Genomic DNA, 17875 nt, shown 5'->3' with positions numbered 1-17875 from the left:
CATGTTGTTGTTGTAATTAGTACCCACAAAAAAAATTGTGAACGCAGAAGGACATCGCACACCCGGACTTGGCATGGCGTAGCCCAGGGTTATTTGTTATAAGCGCGGCCGAAGGCCGCCAACGCAGAAAGGCGTTCTGCGCAAAAATACTATGGATCTCACCCCCGGTTTCGGAGTGCTCCTGGGCCATTTTTCTTTTTTTTTTGGAATTAACTTTTGACAGAAATAAAATTTTCAATTTCCGCTCTCGGATTCGTAGTCCTGGGATCAAAACGCGTCTTTTGACACCACCCCCCCCCTCCCCCCTCCAGCCATCGATATTTCTGAACGTGTATTCAGTGTCGTATAGAATTTCCAAAACATTCCTGACGTCGGGGCATAAAGTTTTGGTAATAGTCTAGTTGAGGGGTCGACTGCTAATACGCTACCAAAAATATCGAGAGAGGTGTCAAAAGACGCGTATAAACCTCGAGAACAATAATCTGAAGGCGGAAAAGAAAAATTTTATCTCTCTCCGGAGATATTTGCAGTTGAAGTTGGCGATTTCCAAGTGGTTGTTGTTGTGTTGTACCCACCAAAAAAATTGTGCATCACCGTGGCGGTAGCCACGGTTAAACCACACACCCGGACGTGGCATGGCGTAGCCCAGGGTTATTTTTTATAAACGCGGCCGAAGGCCGCCAACGCCGAAAGGTGTTCTGCGCAAAAATACTATGGATCCGACCCCCGGTTTCGGAGGTACCCGCGGGTCTTTTTTCGGTTTTTCGTTAATATCTTTTGAACGCGTTAATATTTTTATTTTCCGCCTTCGGATTATTAATACTGATGTCAAGACGCGTCTTTTGACACCTCTCTCGATATTTTTGGTAGCGTATTAGCAGTCGACCCCTCAACTAGACTATTACCAAAGTTTTTCTATATTTTCACCAAATTGTACGGTGGTGGTTGCAGAAACTACTTACATACAGGTGAAATGAGTAAATAATAATCTAGTCCCGGACACAAAAAAGAAGACAGCTAATCGGTGCAGCCTCCAAATAACAAGAAATGGCCCAAAATTTTCAACATACAGCAGGCAATGCCCTCATGCAGGAGCCTGCACAAATTTTTTTTCATCCATACATACATGCACATGTCTTATTTTAGGTTTTGATGCGTACCTTTTCTGTATGCTGGTACGTTCATTTTTCCACTTCACATACAAAATGCATATTTCACTTGTAATAACATTTTCTTTTTCACTTCACCTTTGTTTAAAACAATAAATATTTTACTTTTTGTCAATTTTAATGCAGTGCAAAATTATATCCTTCTTATTACACCAAAATTATTTTCACCTTTGTCTGCTGCATTTACAAAGCAACTAACCATGCTCTATGGAAAGAAATTCACCATATAAATATTTGTCGTTTGTTGTGTTGGTGTGGTGCCATGGCTCAATTATATGGTTGGCACATCACATCAGCTGATTTTATTTATTTCATTGCATGGTCGATGGGATTGTCAAAAGGAGATGGTAAACTCAAAATGAAACCAACCCAACATTGGCAACATTGGTAATTCTATACGACAGCATGACATTGCTAATACGCGTCTAAAAATATCGAGAGAAATGTCAAAAGACGCGTATTGACATCAGTATTAATAATCCGAAAACGGAAAAGAAAAATTTTATCTCTGTCCGGAGATATTTGCAGTTGAAGTTGGTTGTTGTAATGTTGTTTTACCAACAAAAAAAATTGTTAACATAAGTGTTTTACGCGGATATAGCTTTGGTCTCCAAACCGGTGGGTGGGTCCAACACCCAGGGTAATTTTTTATAAGCGCGGCCGAATGCCGCCAACGCAGAAAGGTGTTCTGCGCAAAAATACTAGGATACCACCCCCCTTTCGGAGGGACCAGTGGGTAATTTTTCGGTTTTTCGTTAATATCTTTTGAACGACGTAAAATTTTTCTTTTCCGGTTGCGGATTATTAATGTTGATGTCGTGTCGTTTGACACCTCTCTCGATATTTTTGGACGCGTATTAGCAGTGTCATGCTGTCGTATAGAATTGCTGCAACATTTTCTTACACATACAAAAACTGCTAAGTTTTATGTTTCCATTCCATACCATTCGCACCAACACCAATACACAAATTTTGACAATATGAACAGACATATTTTGTTATTGTACAGATAGTTGAACCATGGTGTGGTGCGTTGTGTTATAACTGACGTTTGGTGAACCGGTTACCTTAGATCGGTATAGCATTGATATGTAGAAGTTAAATAAGTGGGGATAGGACACCACCCTGTGGCACCCCTTGTTTGATTCTTCTTGGTTTTGATCGTTTCTAAATTGCACCGATGCCTGCGGCCACCCAGATAATTTACGTTTCACCTTTTAAGACTTGGGGGAAGGGTAGACCCTTCCAGGTCTTGCAGTAACGTGCCATGGTTGACCGTATCAAAACCTTTCATAGGTCTAACGCAGATCCAGTAAGTTCCGGTAAAAATCACCATTAAGGTGCTAGCCCGACCATCTCGGGAACGATTTATGTGGCCACATTAAACCTTCAGGCCATCCCTTCTTCCCCACCCCCAAGTTCCAGGAGGAGCTTGGGGTCGCCAGAGCCTCGTCTGTTAGTGAAACAGGATTCGCCGCGGTTAGGTGAGGTTGACAATTGGGTTTGAAGAAGCTATATATTGCGCTGGCAACCTAAAGGGTTGCGCTATGCAGCCCCTTGAATCTGGTATTTTAGTCGCCTCTTACGATAGACATACCTACCGCGGGTGTATTCTGACCCCCTAACCCGCTGGGGGTCTTAAGCAATTGCTAGAACAGGCATCTTGTCACTGGTGCAATCCCTTCAATGTAGTTTAGGCCCTCCTTAAGAGTTAAGGGTGGTGGGTGCATTAATTCCCCGTTTGTTAAGGATTTCGAATATTAACCGGGGTAGGCATATCAGACGGCTTTTAGTCGCTTCTTACTAAAAGCCACATAGCTATAAGGTTCGACATGGTCATATCAAATCACTCCCAGGTATCTAGTTAGGCTAGTATTTGATTGTGCTAAGGACCATAATCATTTATTAGACTACTCATACCCTTCGGGTAGTGTCTATCGCAACAAGCAGGAGGGATAGAGATGATCGGGAACGACAAATTGCTTGGCCGCAATTGTCGTGGGAACTGTGCGTCTAAGTCGTTACGCTAATAAAATAATTTTTAGTCTTTTAATCCATTCCCGACCGCCTTGTACAATAACTTCCTATCAAAACACTACACCAATTCAACGAATATTTATGTAGGCATATTCATTTATTCACATCTATATAAAGTTTTATATTCATTAGGTATGGTCTTACCAGCAAATGTCTGTATTTTTGTAAAAAAAGAATAAAAAACCCAAAGAAATATCCGATAAATTAATAAAAGCGTATTCAAAAACTTTTTAAAAAAGAATTTCCATAATTATCTTATTGAATTAAATAAGATTGTGATATATCGACATGCGTACGACGACTTAGGCTTCAGAATCATCGCTATTGCCACCTGCATCATAATAATCAACATCATCATCGTCGTCTTCATCAGTATCGCCACCAAATCTGCCGGCATGCCCACGCTCAGTACGTTGACCATAAACGAAGTCTTCATCATCAGATGAGTCCTCATATTCCGAAACACTGGATCCATCCGCATCGATAGTATGAATGTAACCTTCATGAGAGCCTTGAAATAAAAAATCAGAATGAGAATATCAAAAGTACGAAAATGTCACTCTAAAATTGGCGTACGGACCCATAGTTTAGGTTACACTGGGGCAGCTAGGTAGGACTGTCGATTGTGTTATAGTCCATTCGGATAGAGCCATGTTTAAAATTACATATGTTTTCGTTAAAATTGCATGTATTCATAAGAATGTCGGTTATAGAGGTGGTGCCAGCCTAGCATTAGATTAACTAAGCCAAAGCATATAACTCCAAAGATATATTGTAATTTGCCACCGGGACTCAGTAGGTTCTATTTCTAGCATCGTCCGTTTCCTGCCAGACAAGCAGATCCCCTCGACCCAGACAATTTTTAGTCCTAAATATTTTCTATTGTGATTAGGTAGATATTCCCAAGCTACTGAGCTCCATTTACTCTAACAGTCTCCCCATTCATGTTGTTTTTGTTGTTGTAGCGATAAAGTTGGTCCCCGAAGGCTTTGGGGAGTGTTATCGATGTGATGGTCCTTTGCCGGATACAGATCCGGTACGCTCCGGTAGCACAGCTCCATTAAGGTGCTAGCCCGACCATCTCGGGAACGATTTATATGGCCACATTAAACCTTCAGGCCATCCCTCCCTCCACACCCCAAGTTCCATGAGGAGCTTAGGGTCGCCAGAGCCTCGTCTGTTAGTGAAACGGGACTCGCCGCTCGAAGGTGAGGTTGACAATTGGGTCTGGAGAAGCTATATGTTGCGCTGGCAACCGGAAAAGTTTGCGCTACACAACCCCTTGAATCTCTTCCCATTCATCGCTTGTTTTTGTTGTTGTAGCGATAAAGACAATTCTCGACGAATATTGTCGGGTACGTTGCCATAACAAGCGCCATTAAGGTGATAGCCCAACCATCTCGGGAACGATTTAATATGACCACATTGAACCTTCCAGATGCGGTACAAAGTCGGCATACAACATAAAGGTCCCGTCCCGCTAAGTTCTAGGAAAAATTAAAAAAGGAGCACGACGCAAATTGGATGTGTCTCCGCCATAATCTCCACGGAGATATATTAGATACTATTTTTTATTTTAAACTGAAATATTTTCCTTTCCGTGCCATACATTAACAAAGTGCTCAGTTCAACAGTCCATATGAGCTCTCATCCTTTCATATTTCATATTTCATATTCGTTGTTATTGTAACTTCAAAAACTCAGCCTTAAGGTTTAGCGGGTACTAGCACCTTTTGGTACTAGCTTAACTCCCGCGTGAAAAATAACCTCTAAGGACAAATCATCTAAAGGAAGTTCCAGGGAACGTTAAGTTTCAATGCAATTTAATTGAACCACAACGACATTGGTGCTCGATCAGTTTGTTTCATGGAGTATATAAGAGGTTGTTCATGTCGTACCGGGATGCAAGACACTTGTGGGTGGTTCACTACAAAATCTGGATATATTTAATTTAACTACATGTTATATTATCAAGATCGAAGATGTGCCGTAGCACTTCGGGGACGTACCGGATCTGTGTCCGACAAAGAGACATAAACACCGATAACACTCCCCAAAAGCAACACATTAGCGTAGGCTTTTAGAAAATCTCGGATCACAATTTCATTATACTTACCCACACGCATGTGTCGTACACCCATAGCCATTGCTTCAATATCTCCATGGTCATATGAATCTAAATAATCTTCATTGTCATCATCCTCATCGGGATAATCATTGGTATAGTAATTTTCATTATTCGAGTCATCCGAGTCTTCGCCTTCATCGTCATTGAAATGGTCCTCGTAAACAAGATCATCGTAGGGACGAACGCTGTTAAATAAAAAAGAACAATAACGACCATAGTTATATAAAAGAGTGTACACTTGCTAGACATCTTTTATGAGATCTACTTCCAGGAATTGAAGTCAATACGTATTTTCTGCAGTACTTCGCATACTGCATATCCGAAAACGAGCCATTGAAACAAACGGTCGTCTATGCCGGCAGACTAGTAGCAGATTTACCTCTCATTTCTCGTCAGTGGCAAAGACAAGCGTACTACTCCCACATTGCTCCGTGGATCCGCAATCGGACACACATCAGAAAGTATTTGGTAAAATGTATAGCACCACCTGTGCGCAAAACGCCCAGACCGAGCACAAGGGAGACTGTCCTCGTGTCATTGAACTCATTGAAGGCTTACCTTTAGGTCAGAATTATACCAAGAGGGTTAGAATTGACTCGCACCATTGCTAGTGACGGATAAAGTTGCTATAAGGTGAGTTTGACAATTAGGTTGCAGAAGTTTTGAAGCTATAAAGCTTTGCATTGCGCATATCAACCCATTGAAGGTCAATTTTGGAATGGTATCGATTAAACAGGTTTACACTGAATTTTGAATCATGAAATCGGTTATCCTTTAATATTTTGCATTGATTTTATCTGACTCGGGGTTGAAAAGCGCCTCTAAGATTCTTATTAAATCTGCAGATAACTCGGATCAGCCCAAAATGTGGAATTTCATCCAAACTGATAAATAGTGCAGTCGTTAAACTAGCTCTTTCAATTCCATTATGAAACAGGGCATCGTATTGCTAGAGTTTCTAGGCAACAACATCACAACAAACAAACAAAAAAACTAAAAACAAAAATTTGAGTAAAACATACATTTTTTTTTAAGTAAACGAAAATAAAAACTTGGCACAACCAAAGAATCCTCACCGTGCGCATACCATTCGCTTAACGAATAAAACATGTTTTTTAATGTTAAATATATGTATTTTTAATGCATTTTTATTTATTAAATCATTTGCTTATTAAAAAAAAAACGCCATCAAACTTATTTGAAAACGTAAACAATTGCTTACATTTATATATCGCTCATTTACTTCAATAGTGTCATAACTCAAAAACCATGTCTTTTGAGTTAATAACATATAAACGTACCCAGTATCATGATCTATGTTGTATAAAAAAATTTTTGTGATCCGTTAAAAATTTACCACGTGCTATAAAAATGAAAATATGCCTTTATATACGCAACATATAGCAGTTAAAATCTTTGCATGGCTCTCCTGGAAAATTGTGTTTTTTGAGTTATGCCACTATTGAAGTAAATCAGCGATATGCTAAATTTAATTTAAAGTTTGCGCCATTTCGGCATGTGTTTCAATGCAATGAATGTATGTATGTATTTAGTATTTAAATATAAGTGATTATTGAAAGGTTGTTTTATTACTATTTTTAAACTGTTTCGTATGGTGTTTTGTAGCTTAATTTTAAGGTTGTTTTCTATTTTATGCGTATTTGGTTGTTTAAAACCAAGTATTTATTTTCAGTTACTCAAAATACATGCTGAGAGTATGAAAAGGGCGTATCTTTATTTTGAAATCATGGTACTTTGTTTCTACTTTCGAATAAATGCTTCTGCAAATAAACAAAATTTATAAAAAATTATAAAAAAAAAATATTTTATGCACCATTTTCTTTCTCATATACAATATTGAACTTTTCAGAGTTACGCCCTTTTCATACTCTACTGGAGATAGGCATTGTTGTATGTATGTATCTCATTATATAAAAAAACTTAATATAGTAGGATAATTTATTCAACCACGCAAACGCCTCGCATTTACCATACAAACATACGAGTCATTTCTGGGTTGTTATGTATTGATCAGAATTTTTACTATAAATGTAAGGCATATTACAAAAATATACTTAGCATAGCATAATTTTTTTAACTTATAACTAAAAATATTATTTCATTTTGGTCAAAATGTTGTGGGTGTTTGTGTAATTTGTAATATTAAGGTTAAACATTATGAAGGTAAACTTAAACAATAGTCAGAGCAGTTAGAGAGTGCATTCTGCTTTTTTACTAATTATTGATTTAAATGCGGTAAGACTTGATTGAGAGACTTCTTCGCTAATTATGAGAGAGATATCTATTTATTTACTATTTGAGAATAATGGCCTTTTATTACAACAGTGCGACTAATTAATTATTCAAAATGTTCAATAATCGCATATTGAATGAAAATATGTATTAAACTACAGTACCAAAATGATTGCATTCAGCACTATTTTAAATAATGTAAAGCAATTGCTCTCCTTACTAAAAGAAACAAAAGCGTATATTTTGGTATCAATCTGATTTATTGATACTTAAAAATATTTCACTGAAGGTCTTTAAATTGTGTGTCCTACTGTGGTACCCCAGCGGGTTAGGGGGTCAGAATATTCCCGCGGTAGGTATGCCTGTCGTAAGAGGCGACTAAAATACCAGATTCAAGGGGCTGTGTAGCGCAACCTTTCAGGTTGCCAGCTTCTCCAAACCCAATTGTCAATCTCACCTATCCGCGGCGAATCCTGTTTCACTAACAGACGATGCTCTGGCGACCCCAAGCTCCTCATGGAACTTGGGGGGTGGGGAGGTAGGGGATGGCCTGAAGGTTTAATGTGGCCACATAAATCGTTCCCGAGATGGTCGGGTTAGCACCTTATGGTGCTGTGATACCGGAGCGTACCGGATCTGTATCCGGCAAAAGACCATTACATCGATAACACTCCCCAAAGCCTTCGGGAGCAACCTTATCGCTACAACAACAACTGTGGCAATAATTTTGCAAGTTAGTGGATCTTTTTTTTTACAGCAAACTCCCTAAACGAGTCCAAAATGCAGATTTTGAATGTGGTAATTAATTCATGAATCCTAAATATAACCTGCGAAACATCTCAAAAAACATCTATGTAAGTTAAGAATTATAACTCCAACTATAGTTTATGTACGATGTTTTGTTTTAAAATAAGCGATAAAAAATTTATTTTTTTTTTTTTGCTCATGTCGTTGTGCGGTGAAAGGTGCAAAAATCGCACTTTCAAATTTATATCATTTTCTCTCAAACAAAAACAAAAAAGGATTATAATAATAACAAACAATTTAACGTATGAAGCATGTAGCATACAACTGATAACAATCTCTGTAAGTGCTGGTCACACTGCAAAAGGTTTTGAGCAAAGATCAATTTCATATAGTATAATTTTGTAGCATAGTATGTGTTCGGTTTCATACATTTTTATGAAAAGAAAAAATTAGTCGGCCATGCAGTCATCTAATCGAATCTAATTACAGTCTCTTATGCTTGTTTAAATAAATAGTAAAAGACTTCGTTTATTTGGGAACCAGTATCAACACTAGCAAGAACATCAGCACTGAAATCCAGCGAAGAATTAATCTTGCCAATAAATGCTACTTTGGACTAGGTAGACAATTGAAAAGTAAAGTCCTCTCTTGGCGAACGAAAATCATACTCTACAAGTCACTTATCGTACCCGTCCTGCTATATTTGGCAGAACCATGGACCATGACAACAGCAGATTAAGCGGCTTTGGGAGTGTTCGAGAGAAAAGTTCTTCGAAAGATTTATGGACCTCTACGCGTTGGCGATGGCGAGTACCGAAGATTTAATGATGAGCTGTATGAGCTATACGCAGACATCCACATAGTCCAGCGAATTAAAACGCAGTGGCTGCGCTGGCTAGGCCATGTTATGCGAATGAAAGATGATGCTCCGGCCAAGAAAGTGTTTCTATCGGAACCCGGCCATGGAAGCATATGTAGAGGGCGGCCCCCACTCCGTCGGAAGGACCAGGTGGAAAACGATTTAAACTCCCTTGGTGTGACCAATTGGCGCCGGTTGGCGGAGCGACTGGCGCGCCTTGTTGGACGGCCATAACCGTTGACGGTTAAGCGCCAATTAAGTAAGTATGCTCGTTTGCACACATTCGCTTTAGTTGAATTTTCCTAATTTCGTTTGATCTATGTTCTGATACGCTTACATTATAATTTTTATTTTCCTTTCCAAATTAAACCTTATTCTTACGCAAGGCAAATGATGGTGAAGGTGATGGCAAAGCGAATTCAACCAATTCGCCGTGCAGAAGAATGCTAAACCAAAAGAAAATGTTCATTGATTGCGATTAACTGTCCTATTTTTGTACAAGGCGTTGTATGGAAAATATTCAAAAAGAAGCAATCAACTTTTGAAATACCAACTGGTACAGAATTCGCATTGTTCTTAAGAAATTAAAATTAAAAACATCTTGTGTACTAGAAAAATTAGGCATAAATATGAATATTGTTGCGTCATGCGTTTCACTTAATTTATATTATTTTAAATTATTTCTAACTTCACTTGCATTTGCTTGGAAGCTGTTGACTGCTGCATCGCTAACCAATTGCCACTACATATGTTTAGGCTGCGTACAATTGCTTTTGATATACAGCTGCTGTCGTAGTGCTCTATATTGTTTTATTTAATATTATAGTAATTGTATCGTTAAGCTATCTGCCTTATCCTTTGCTTCATATGTATATTTGTTCAGTTGTCAAGCAATTTTTTATTTATGCATTATTTGTCGCATTTATATTTTTATGTTCTTTTACATTCTCATCAATTACCAATAGAAGTAGTTGTAGCAATTGTTGTTGTGGTAGTAATTAAACGGATAGTGTAACCTTAGTAAACATACAATTTGCATCAATATACATTGCGTACATATGTACATATATATATTATGTACATATGTATTACTATTGAATATTTTATTTGCAGTAATATATATGTATGTATGTAATAGATCGCTAATATATGCGTAATGTATGTACAAGGCAATATAATTAAAATGCATATGATTAGAATTTTAAATTGTATTAGTTTTGCTTTCCAATTCCATATTATAGTTTAACCTATTTGATGTTCAAATTTCAACTAAAGGTGCATATGCATTTAAATGAGTTTACCATTATCGGCCAATCTATCCTACTCCGCATACAAAAAAAAAAACATACATACACATATTAGATATCAGTATATACACCAACACCCTGCACATATTCGCTCATATTCATTATTACTTTTTATTTGCTTGTTTGTACTTTTAATTGTATGCTGATCTAAATGAAACGACTCGTGAGTAATATTTGTTCGATATGCAAAACCAACCTTAAATAGTTATCGTCCATCATATCTCCAGATTCAATTTGCCATTCATTTTCTGGCAAATACAAGTCATACACATAGCCTGTGTCGGAATCAGTCGTTTGTTGATTTTGGAATTGTGCTTCCTCATAGGTGGTATCGGCACTGTGTTGCGATTCCGTTGCATTTTGTGTTGATACATTTGTTTGATTCGTAGGCGCTAGTCCACCCCCATCTTGTTTTTCAATATCCACAATTGTTACTTCTTTTACAGTTTCTTCTGCATCTGTATCATCAAGTGTTGTGCGCATGCAATTTACAACGCGGAAACGATTTTCATGCAAAGCTTGACGCATTTCCTGTCTGGCACGTTCTGTGTGATTCGTTGGTTGTCTGATGGACTTCTGTTGGACAAGCTCTTTGGCTGCCTCTTTGGTGAGACGAGCCAATTGTGTGGTTGCGCTATTGTCCTAAAACAACACAAATAAATATTATAGTTATATCCAGTGGAAAATTATTCAAATAGTATGTACGCTACTCAAACTAACCTGCTCCTGTATCGTGCCTGCGAATTTGAGTATAGTTGAAACTTCATCGTCTTTCTCAGTAACACCTCCATCACCGCCTGCTCCAACATCAATACCCGCAGCCCCTTCTACGGGGTCCACACTTTCCAAATCATCTAAACGGCGTCGTTTTTTGCTGTTCAATATAAATGCACTCAATGGCTCTTCATCTATTCTACGTTTTATGCGCACAACTGCAGGCATATTTAGTATATTAACTTAGTATTTTATGTTATTCAAAAGTTTATTGAATTTTTGTTCAGTTTTTCGCTTTTTAGAATTATAATCTGCGAAAAACACGAGAAGGTAAAGAAATTCCGACAAAGAAAATGTGCCACTTTTCCCATTGTTAGTGCTGCCAAGTTAATGTATAGCGAGCTTGTGAATTTAAGATAAAGCTGCAGACATAGGTGTGGTATCGGTAACCTTATAACAGCTGATTCGACCAACCTTATGGGAATCAATGTAATGAATTATTGGTGCCATATCGTAACGCTAAGGTCGTAACGGTATCATAGCTAACCAATTGGTTTTTGGTTTTTCGCCATATCCATAACCTAAAAATATTTGAGTTGTAGATTTTATTCATTTACGTTATGACTAGGAGACTTATTTTTTGTGGAATTTGTTTGTAATTTTTCGCGTTTTCTTCATTTTTATGAAATTTTCCCGTTTTTAGGTTAAGGCATAATTAATCGATAACATTGTATCGTATAGGGTTACATTAGGAATACGACTACAGCGATACGACAAACGGTACCAATGACTCCGCTTTAAGGCTACATGGCATTATGAAACGGGACCAAATGTCTTTTGCATGCATTCTTTTGAATCAATTATTATTATTTATTTATTATTACGGCGTTATAATTTGTAATAATCTACGTTTTGGGCTTAAAAGTACATTTTAATAATAATAGGATTTCTAGAATTTGGGGTGTCGGAATGCATGAGATTCCGATCAGCACGGGAACTGGTGGTCCAACGGGCGAGTCTTGGAGTCATCTCATTGGGAGGTTGGAAGGAACGTGTTCTCAATCCTGCCCTACTCCAAGACGTATGATTACACAGTTTTAGTATTTATGCTGTCGGAATGCATTTGATTCCGGTCAACCCAAAAGATAGCAGCTCAGCAGAAAGAGCCACTCTTATCGGACGGTTGGAAAGTACGTGTTTCCAATCCTCCCTGTACCAGCTTTTATGTAAACATAATTAATTATAATATATTATTGTTTCATTATTTTTGTAGGAATAGACGTGATACAAATATTTTATCTTATTTGAAGGGTTTTGCAATATTCTAATACACTTTTTTTGAAAGTGCTTAAGTTTTGACAATTTTGAACATGATTAGGTAGTTCATTAAAACATTTCAAGCCTTTGTAAAATATATTTTGCTTGTCCTTTTCTGTTTTGAAAGAGGCAATCTAAAATTATTATTTCCCCTGATTATGTAAGAGTGGGTTTCATTCACATAAACAAGTTTTTCACTTAGGTAGGCTGGTAATTTGCCATGCTTGATATAAAATATAAATTTCATACTATGGTAAAATATCAACTGTTTCACACTCAACCAGTTTAGTGAATCGATCATGCTCTTTATGGAAGTGTCGTACCTCATTTTCAATATAAATCTCATAGCTTTGTTTTGAATAATTTGTAACCTGTCTACTTGTGTTTCATTGGCAATAAAGAATATTGTAGGGCAATATAAGAAGTGCGGTTCTATGATGGATATATAAACGTTTAACTTATATTTATTACTAATAAGTTTACATGACCTCTTCCAAAATCCAATTGTTTTGCCCATTTTGGCAACAATATAATCAATATGATCCGTAAACCTCAGTTTATTTTCAATCAGGATCCCTAAGTACTTAAATACTTTGACATCCTCAATGCTCGTATTCATTATTTTTAGGTCTAAATTAAGTGATTCTTTATTGGTCGTCCTAGATAAAACCATGAACTTAGTTTTGTTAACGTTAAGCTTGAGTTTATTAATGCAAAGCCACCTATACAATGAGTCCAAATCTTCTAGCATTTTGCTCCTTGCTATTGAAATGTCCGTTTATTTACTTCAAGTAGCGCATCATCTGCAAACAACCTGATTTTACTATATTTCAGTGCTGATGATATATCGTTTATGTAAATTTTGAACCGGATTGGTGCTAATACCGACCCTTGTGGTAAGCCTATTCAATTCACACGTTGCGTCAGCAACTGAAAAAGTAGGCAAAAATTGCGCGACGCTGTTGCTATATTTCGCGCCACTTAATATCCCCGCACCATTCAGCTAAGAGCACAACTAGCAGCACTACAAAGCACAATATTCTTCTTGATGCTTTGCCTGCAACAAAAATGGGAAGTTGGTTACTTTTCCATATCAGACGGCGCTAGTGTCTCTCGATCTGCCGCTCTCCTTAAAAATACATACAATCTACTTCTAAGCGTTAAACGCATTTACATGAAAAACTTCATTGTGGCTTGGCCATAATTCATGCACTTCACAAAGCTGTATACAGCAACAAAGTTGATGAAATATGGGAAAAAAGTCATATAGTACAGTGCCGAAACAGTTATTATCACTATGCTTCGCTTTGACTGCGCCATAATATACTAATGAAACGCATTGCACTTTTAGTTTGAAGCGTACAAAGCGTAAACGCGTCAAAAAGTTCTATGTTAATCCCACATAATTTCAACCGTTTACTAACACCATAGCGGAGAAATTAAATCAAGTACTTCCAAATCAAGCGAAAACTAGTATGACAGTTCCAAAACTTCAATTGTGACATTTCGCCTGAATTGCTGTTGTTGTTGCTTTGTTACGTGCGCTGGTTGTTCAAGCCAGTATTTAATAGAACAAAGTTATCTTTCCACTAAAGTGGACGCGTTTAATCCTCTCGAGCTATAACTAAGGCAGCACTATATAAACCAGAACGAACTGTGTAATGATGGCGCTTTCAACAATGAATGTTTTCATGAAACGATCGGCCACTGCAGGATTACAGATGATGCGACCACAAGCTTTATCTGCAATCGGATCTACATCAGGCAGGTAAGAAAAATATTGCCAATATAGGAAGCATGTGTGAAATACAATGGAGCATGTATACTGGCTAAATATGCAATAAATTGATATTTTTCACGCTGATTAAAGCAACAAAAAGTGAGTGGGCTTACATAATCAATATCCAATGTGCAGAGGGGAAGGATAATGATGTAGTGTTTTGCATCTAAAATTACATTGTTACATTAGATTAATATATCAATACCCTCATTTATCTTCAGCGATAAGCAACAAAAACGAGGTGCTGCAAAATGGTATCCCGATCCCGAGTTTATGAGCCAATTCCGTGGGCCGGTCATGTATCCCGATGAGAATACTGTTGATTTGAAATTACCGCCTTGGAATGGTAAGTGCAGCCTTTTCATTTTGAGTGCTCTTCTTTTTCACCTTCTATCCTTTTTTGTGTAGGTAAAGTGTTGCCTGTAGAAAAATCTGTGCGAAATTTGACACTCAATTTTGGACCACAGCATCCAGCTGCTCACGGTGTATTACGTTTGGTATTAGAATTGGATGGTGAGGTAATGAGAGCTTTGAATATTTTTTGTTTATTCACTGAATCAAAAAAACAATAAATCATCTTTCAGACCGTCATGCGGGCTGATCCTCATATTGGTTTGCTACATCGTGGTACTGAAAAATTAATTGAATACAAAACTTACACACAAGCATTGCCATACTTCGATCGTCTTGACTACGTATCCATGATGTGTAATGAACAATGCTATTCTTTAGCCATAGAAAAGTTGCTTAATATTGAGGTGCCACTCCGTGCTAAATACATACGTAGTAAGTTGTTTGAAGAATTAAAAGTGGAAATTGTTTAAATAAACATTGTCATAATTCCAGCTTTATTTGCCGAAATTACACGAATTCTTAATCACATTATGGCAGTCGGTACACATGCCTTGGATGTCGGCGCGCTTACACCATTCTTTTGGCTCTTTGAGGAACGTGAGAAAATGATGGAATTTTATGAACGTGTTTCCGGTGCGCGCATGCATGCAGCATATATAAGACCGGGTGGCGTCTATTTGGTATGCATTTTGATGTGAGAACTCTTAAGAAAACTGCATCCGTGTTTGCAAATTAAAAAAAAAAAAAAATTTAACACAAAACTCACTAAAGGTGCTAGGGATAACTTTGTAAAAAATTAAATCGTGTAAGCGAAATCTTATCCGATCTTATCTATGTATGTATGTACACTGCAATTTTCATGATTATCAATTCTGTACTTGAAAACGGATGAATGCCCTACCACTTGCGGATTCGAAACGTTTTTGTTTAATTATATCTTCAAAGTAATTAACGAACTGCTCACCGGGGTAGTGTTCCAAGTGCTCAAACCTAAATATGAATATCGCATTGAGCTTCTAGAATGACATAGCAAGGTATGTCTGCAGCGTTACTGATAGGGCATCTTTCTCAAACCATGCAAGGTGTAAAACGCAACGCATTTGTAGGTCATACATAATCCATGTGTCGGGGTTGACGCTGGATAAGTAAGAGTTTAACCTTTTACCATATCCAGGGCAATTCGAGTCTGAGTAGTCTGCTTTCCCCTTCTGCAAAAGGCGAATAAAATATATTGATAACGGGGTTCAAGATTAAGAGGTGTAAAAATTGTGTGAATATTATAAAACGATATTTTCAATGTCATGCAATATTAACAAAAATCTTTCACGTTTTCAAATTTTAATTAAAAGTATTTCTTTTCAGGACATGCCACTCGGCCTAATGGATGACATTTACGAGTTTGCCTCAAAATTCGCCGAACGTTTAGACGAAGTTGAAGATGTGCTCACCACCAATCGTATATGGGTTCAACGAACAGAAGATATCGGTATTGTCTCAGCCGAAGATGCTTTAAATTATGGTTTTAGTGGTGTTATGTTACGTGGTTCCGGTATAAAATGGGATTTGCGTAAACAACAACCATACGATGCTTATGATTTGGTTGATTTTGATGTACCAATTGGCACTAAAGGTGATTGTTATGATCGGTATTTGTGTCGTGTTGAGGAGATGCGTCAATCGCTACGCATTATTGATCAATGTTTGAATCAAATGCCTGCGGGTGAAGTTAAAACGGATGATGCTAAAATAACACCACCATCACGTGGTGAAATGAAGACTTCAATGGAGGCGCTTATACACCATTTTAAGCTCTTCACTCAGGGTTACCAGGTACCGCCAGGCGCAACTTATACGGCTATCGAAGCACCAAAAGGTGAATTTGGTGTTTACTTGGTATCCGATGGTTCAAGCCGTCCGTATCGTTGCAAGATTAAGGCACCCGGTTTTGCGCACTTGGCAGCGCTTGATAAAATTGGCAAACAACATATGTTGGCTGATATTGTAGCGATTATTGGTACATTGGATGTTGTATTTGGCGAGATTGATCGATAAATTTATACACATGCGCGTATATATATGTACATACATACATACACATAAAATAGTCAATATAAAATAATAAAGGGATAATTGTGTTTTTTTGGAACATATTTGTGAAACAAAAGTGTAATAAACAGAGTTAATTAAAAACATGAATATCTCTCACTCATAACTCATTTGTTCAATTCATTAAATTAAGAGAAAAAGAAAAGCTTGGCACTGAAAAAAGAAGATAGTTATTTAAAAGTTAAACAGATAAGCAATGCGGTTTTTTGGTGAATTTTTCCGGTTTACAACTGTTGGAAATAAATAAATACACCGGAAAATATTCCCAGTCTCCATAATTTGACACCATAGAAAGATAAGACCGCCAATTAGGTGGAGAAAGACTTGTTGTTGTAGCAGACTGATCTCCCTTGGTGCTAGAAATTTTGAGTCAATTATCGCTGAGAACAGAGGACTGGTTTACTTTACTAAGCAACGAGCAAATTCTGGAAAAGGACACTTAACAAAATTTTTATAAAGGATGCTCTCCCATTTTATCTTAACCGATGCCTTTAGAGGAAGATTGCAAAAAAGCTTAAAACCGACACATTACAGCAGCGAATCGCACAAATTCCGAACTAGCGCAGAACTGTCCCATTACGATATGGTACTAGTTCTAATGCTTTTAACTGACATTTTTAACATTGTCATGTTCTACGAAATTGTATGGCAATTGCTATATGTACATATATGTATATACATATGTAGGTTCAGTTTAAACGTGCCGCATTTTGCATCGAATTTGATACATCTCGCCGGGAATATATTAATCCCGTATTTTCGTCAGATTAATTTTAGTAACGACCGCCGTGGTGTGGTGGTAGCGTGCTCCTGGGCAGAAAAAAAAACAACAACATCGAAAATATAGAAAACAAGTTTTTTTAAGCGGGGTCGCCACCCGGCAGTGATTTGGCAAACACTCCGAATGTATTTCTGCCATGAAAAGCTTATCAGTGAAAATGCCTCTACCATACAGATGACGTGCGGAGTCGGCATAAAACATGTAGGTCCCATCCCACCAATTTGTAGGAAAAATTAATGTAGGAGCACGACGCAGATTGTATGAGAAGCTTGGCCTAGATCTCTTCCGAGATAAATTGTGTTAAGTATTTTATTTATATTCTG

The 17875-nt window shown here is 37.5% G+C and overlaps 3 protein-coding genes and 1 long non-coding RNA gene across 5 annotated transcripts in view; 2 read left to right on the top strand and 2 right to left on the bottom strand.

The window, feature by feature from the left end:
- The first annotated feature begins 659 nt into the window (after positions 1–659).
- Positions 660–17875, top strand: part of LOC137239273 (uncharacterized) — a 186366-nt gene continuing 169150 nt past the window's right edge. The window contains exon 1 of the long non-coding RNA XR_010949314.1: positions 660–909. This is a non-coding gene — a long non-coding RNA (uncharacterized lncRNA). The remainder of the gene's footprint in view (positions 910–17875) is intronic.
- Positions 3285–11592, bottom strand: fs(2)ltoPP43 (female sterile (2) ltoPP43). 2 transcript variants are annotated; one of them, XM_067764370.1, is made up of 4 exons: positions 11221–11592; positions 10697–11142; positions 5323–5519; positions 3285–3717 (listed from the first exon to the last, which is right to left on the bottom strand). In XM_067764370.1, exons 1-4 carry the CDS (start codon positions 11440–11442, stop codon positions 3509–3511), a joined length of 1074 nt encoding a protein of 357 aa, XP_067620471.1. In that variant the 5' UTR covers positions 11443–11592; the 3' UTR covers positions 3285–3508. The 2 variants fall into 2 exon arrangements, with proteins under 2 accessions (XP_067620471.1, XP_067620472.1); XM_067764371.1 differs by lacking the exons at positions 3285–3717; positions 5323–5519 and adding an exon at positions 6446–10209.
- The window catches only part of LOC137239267 (myb-like protein U), a 170527-nt gene continuing 164350 nt past the window's right edge, over positions 11699–17875 (bottom strand). Inside the window, exon 4 of the mRNA XM_067764368.1 lies at positions 11699–11795. The gene's annotated coding sequence lies outside the window, so the exon portion shown is untranslated. The remainder of the gene's footprint in view (positions 11796–17875) is intronic.
- On the top strand, positions 14039–16877 carry ND-49 (NADH dehydrogenase (ubiquinone) 49 kDa subunit). The gene is made up of 6 exons (XM_067764366.1): positions 14039–14299; positions 14533–14657; positions 14720–14829; positions 14896–15097; positions 15158–15345; positions 16028–16877. The coding sequence occupies exons 1-6, from the start codon at positions 14193–14195 to the stop codon at positions 16715–16717; spliced, it is 1422 nt and encodes a 473-aa protein (XP_067620467.1). The 5' UTR covers positions 14039–14192; the 3' UTR covers positions 16718–16877.

This window comes from Eurosta solidaginis, chromosome 2 (genome assembly GCF_040869045.1).
Source record: "Eurosta solidaginis isolate ZX-2024a chromosome 2, ASM4086904v1, whole genome shotgun sequence".
Lineage (NCBI taxonomy): Eukaryota > Metazoa > Arthropoda > Insecta > Diptera > Tephritidae > Eurosta > Eurosta solidaginis.
This window is presented reverse-complemented; position numbering and strand designations above follow the sequence as displayed.

Excerpts from the sequence above, each read along its gene's own strand:
- ND-49 (XM_067764366.1), top strand. The coding sequence starts at position 14,193 with ATGATGGCGCTTTCAACAATGAATGTTTTCATGAAACGATCGGCCACT. Across the intron at positions 14,658-14,719 it reads GAAATTACCGCCTTGGAATG|GTAAAGTGTTGCCTGTAGAA; the intron begins GTAAGTGCAGCC and ends TTTTTTGTGTAG. Across the intron at positions 14,830-14,895 it reads TATTAGAATTGGATGGTGAG|ACCGTCATGCGGGCTGATCC; the intron begins GTAATGAGAGCT and ends ATCATCTTTCAG.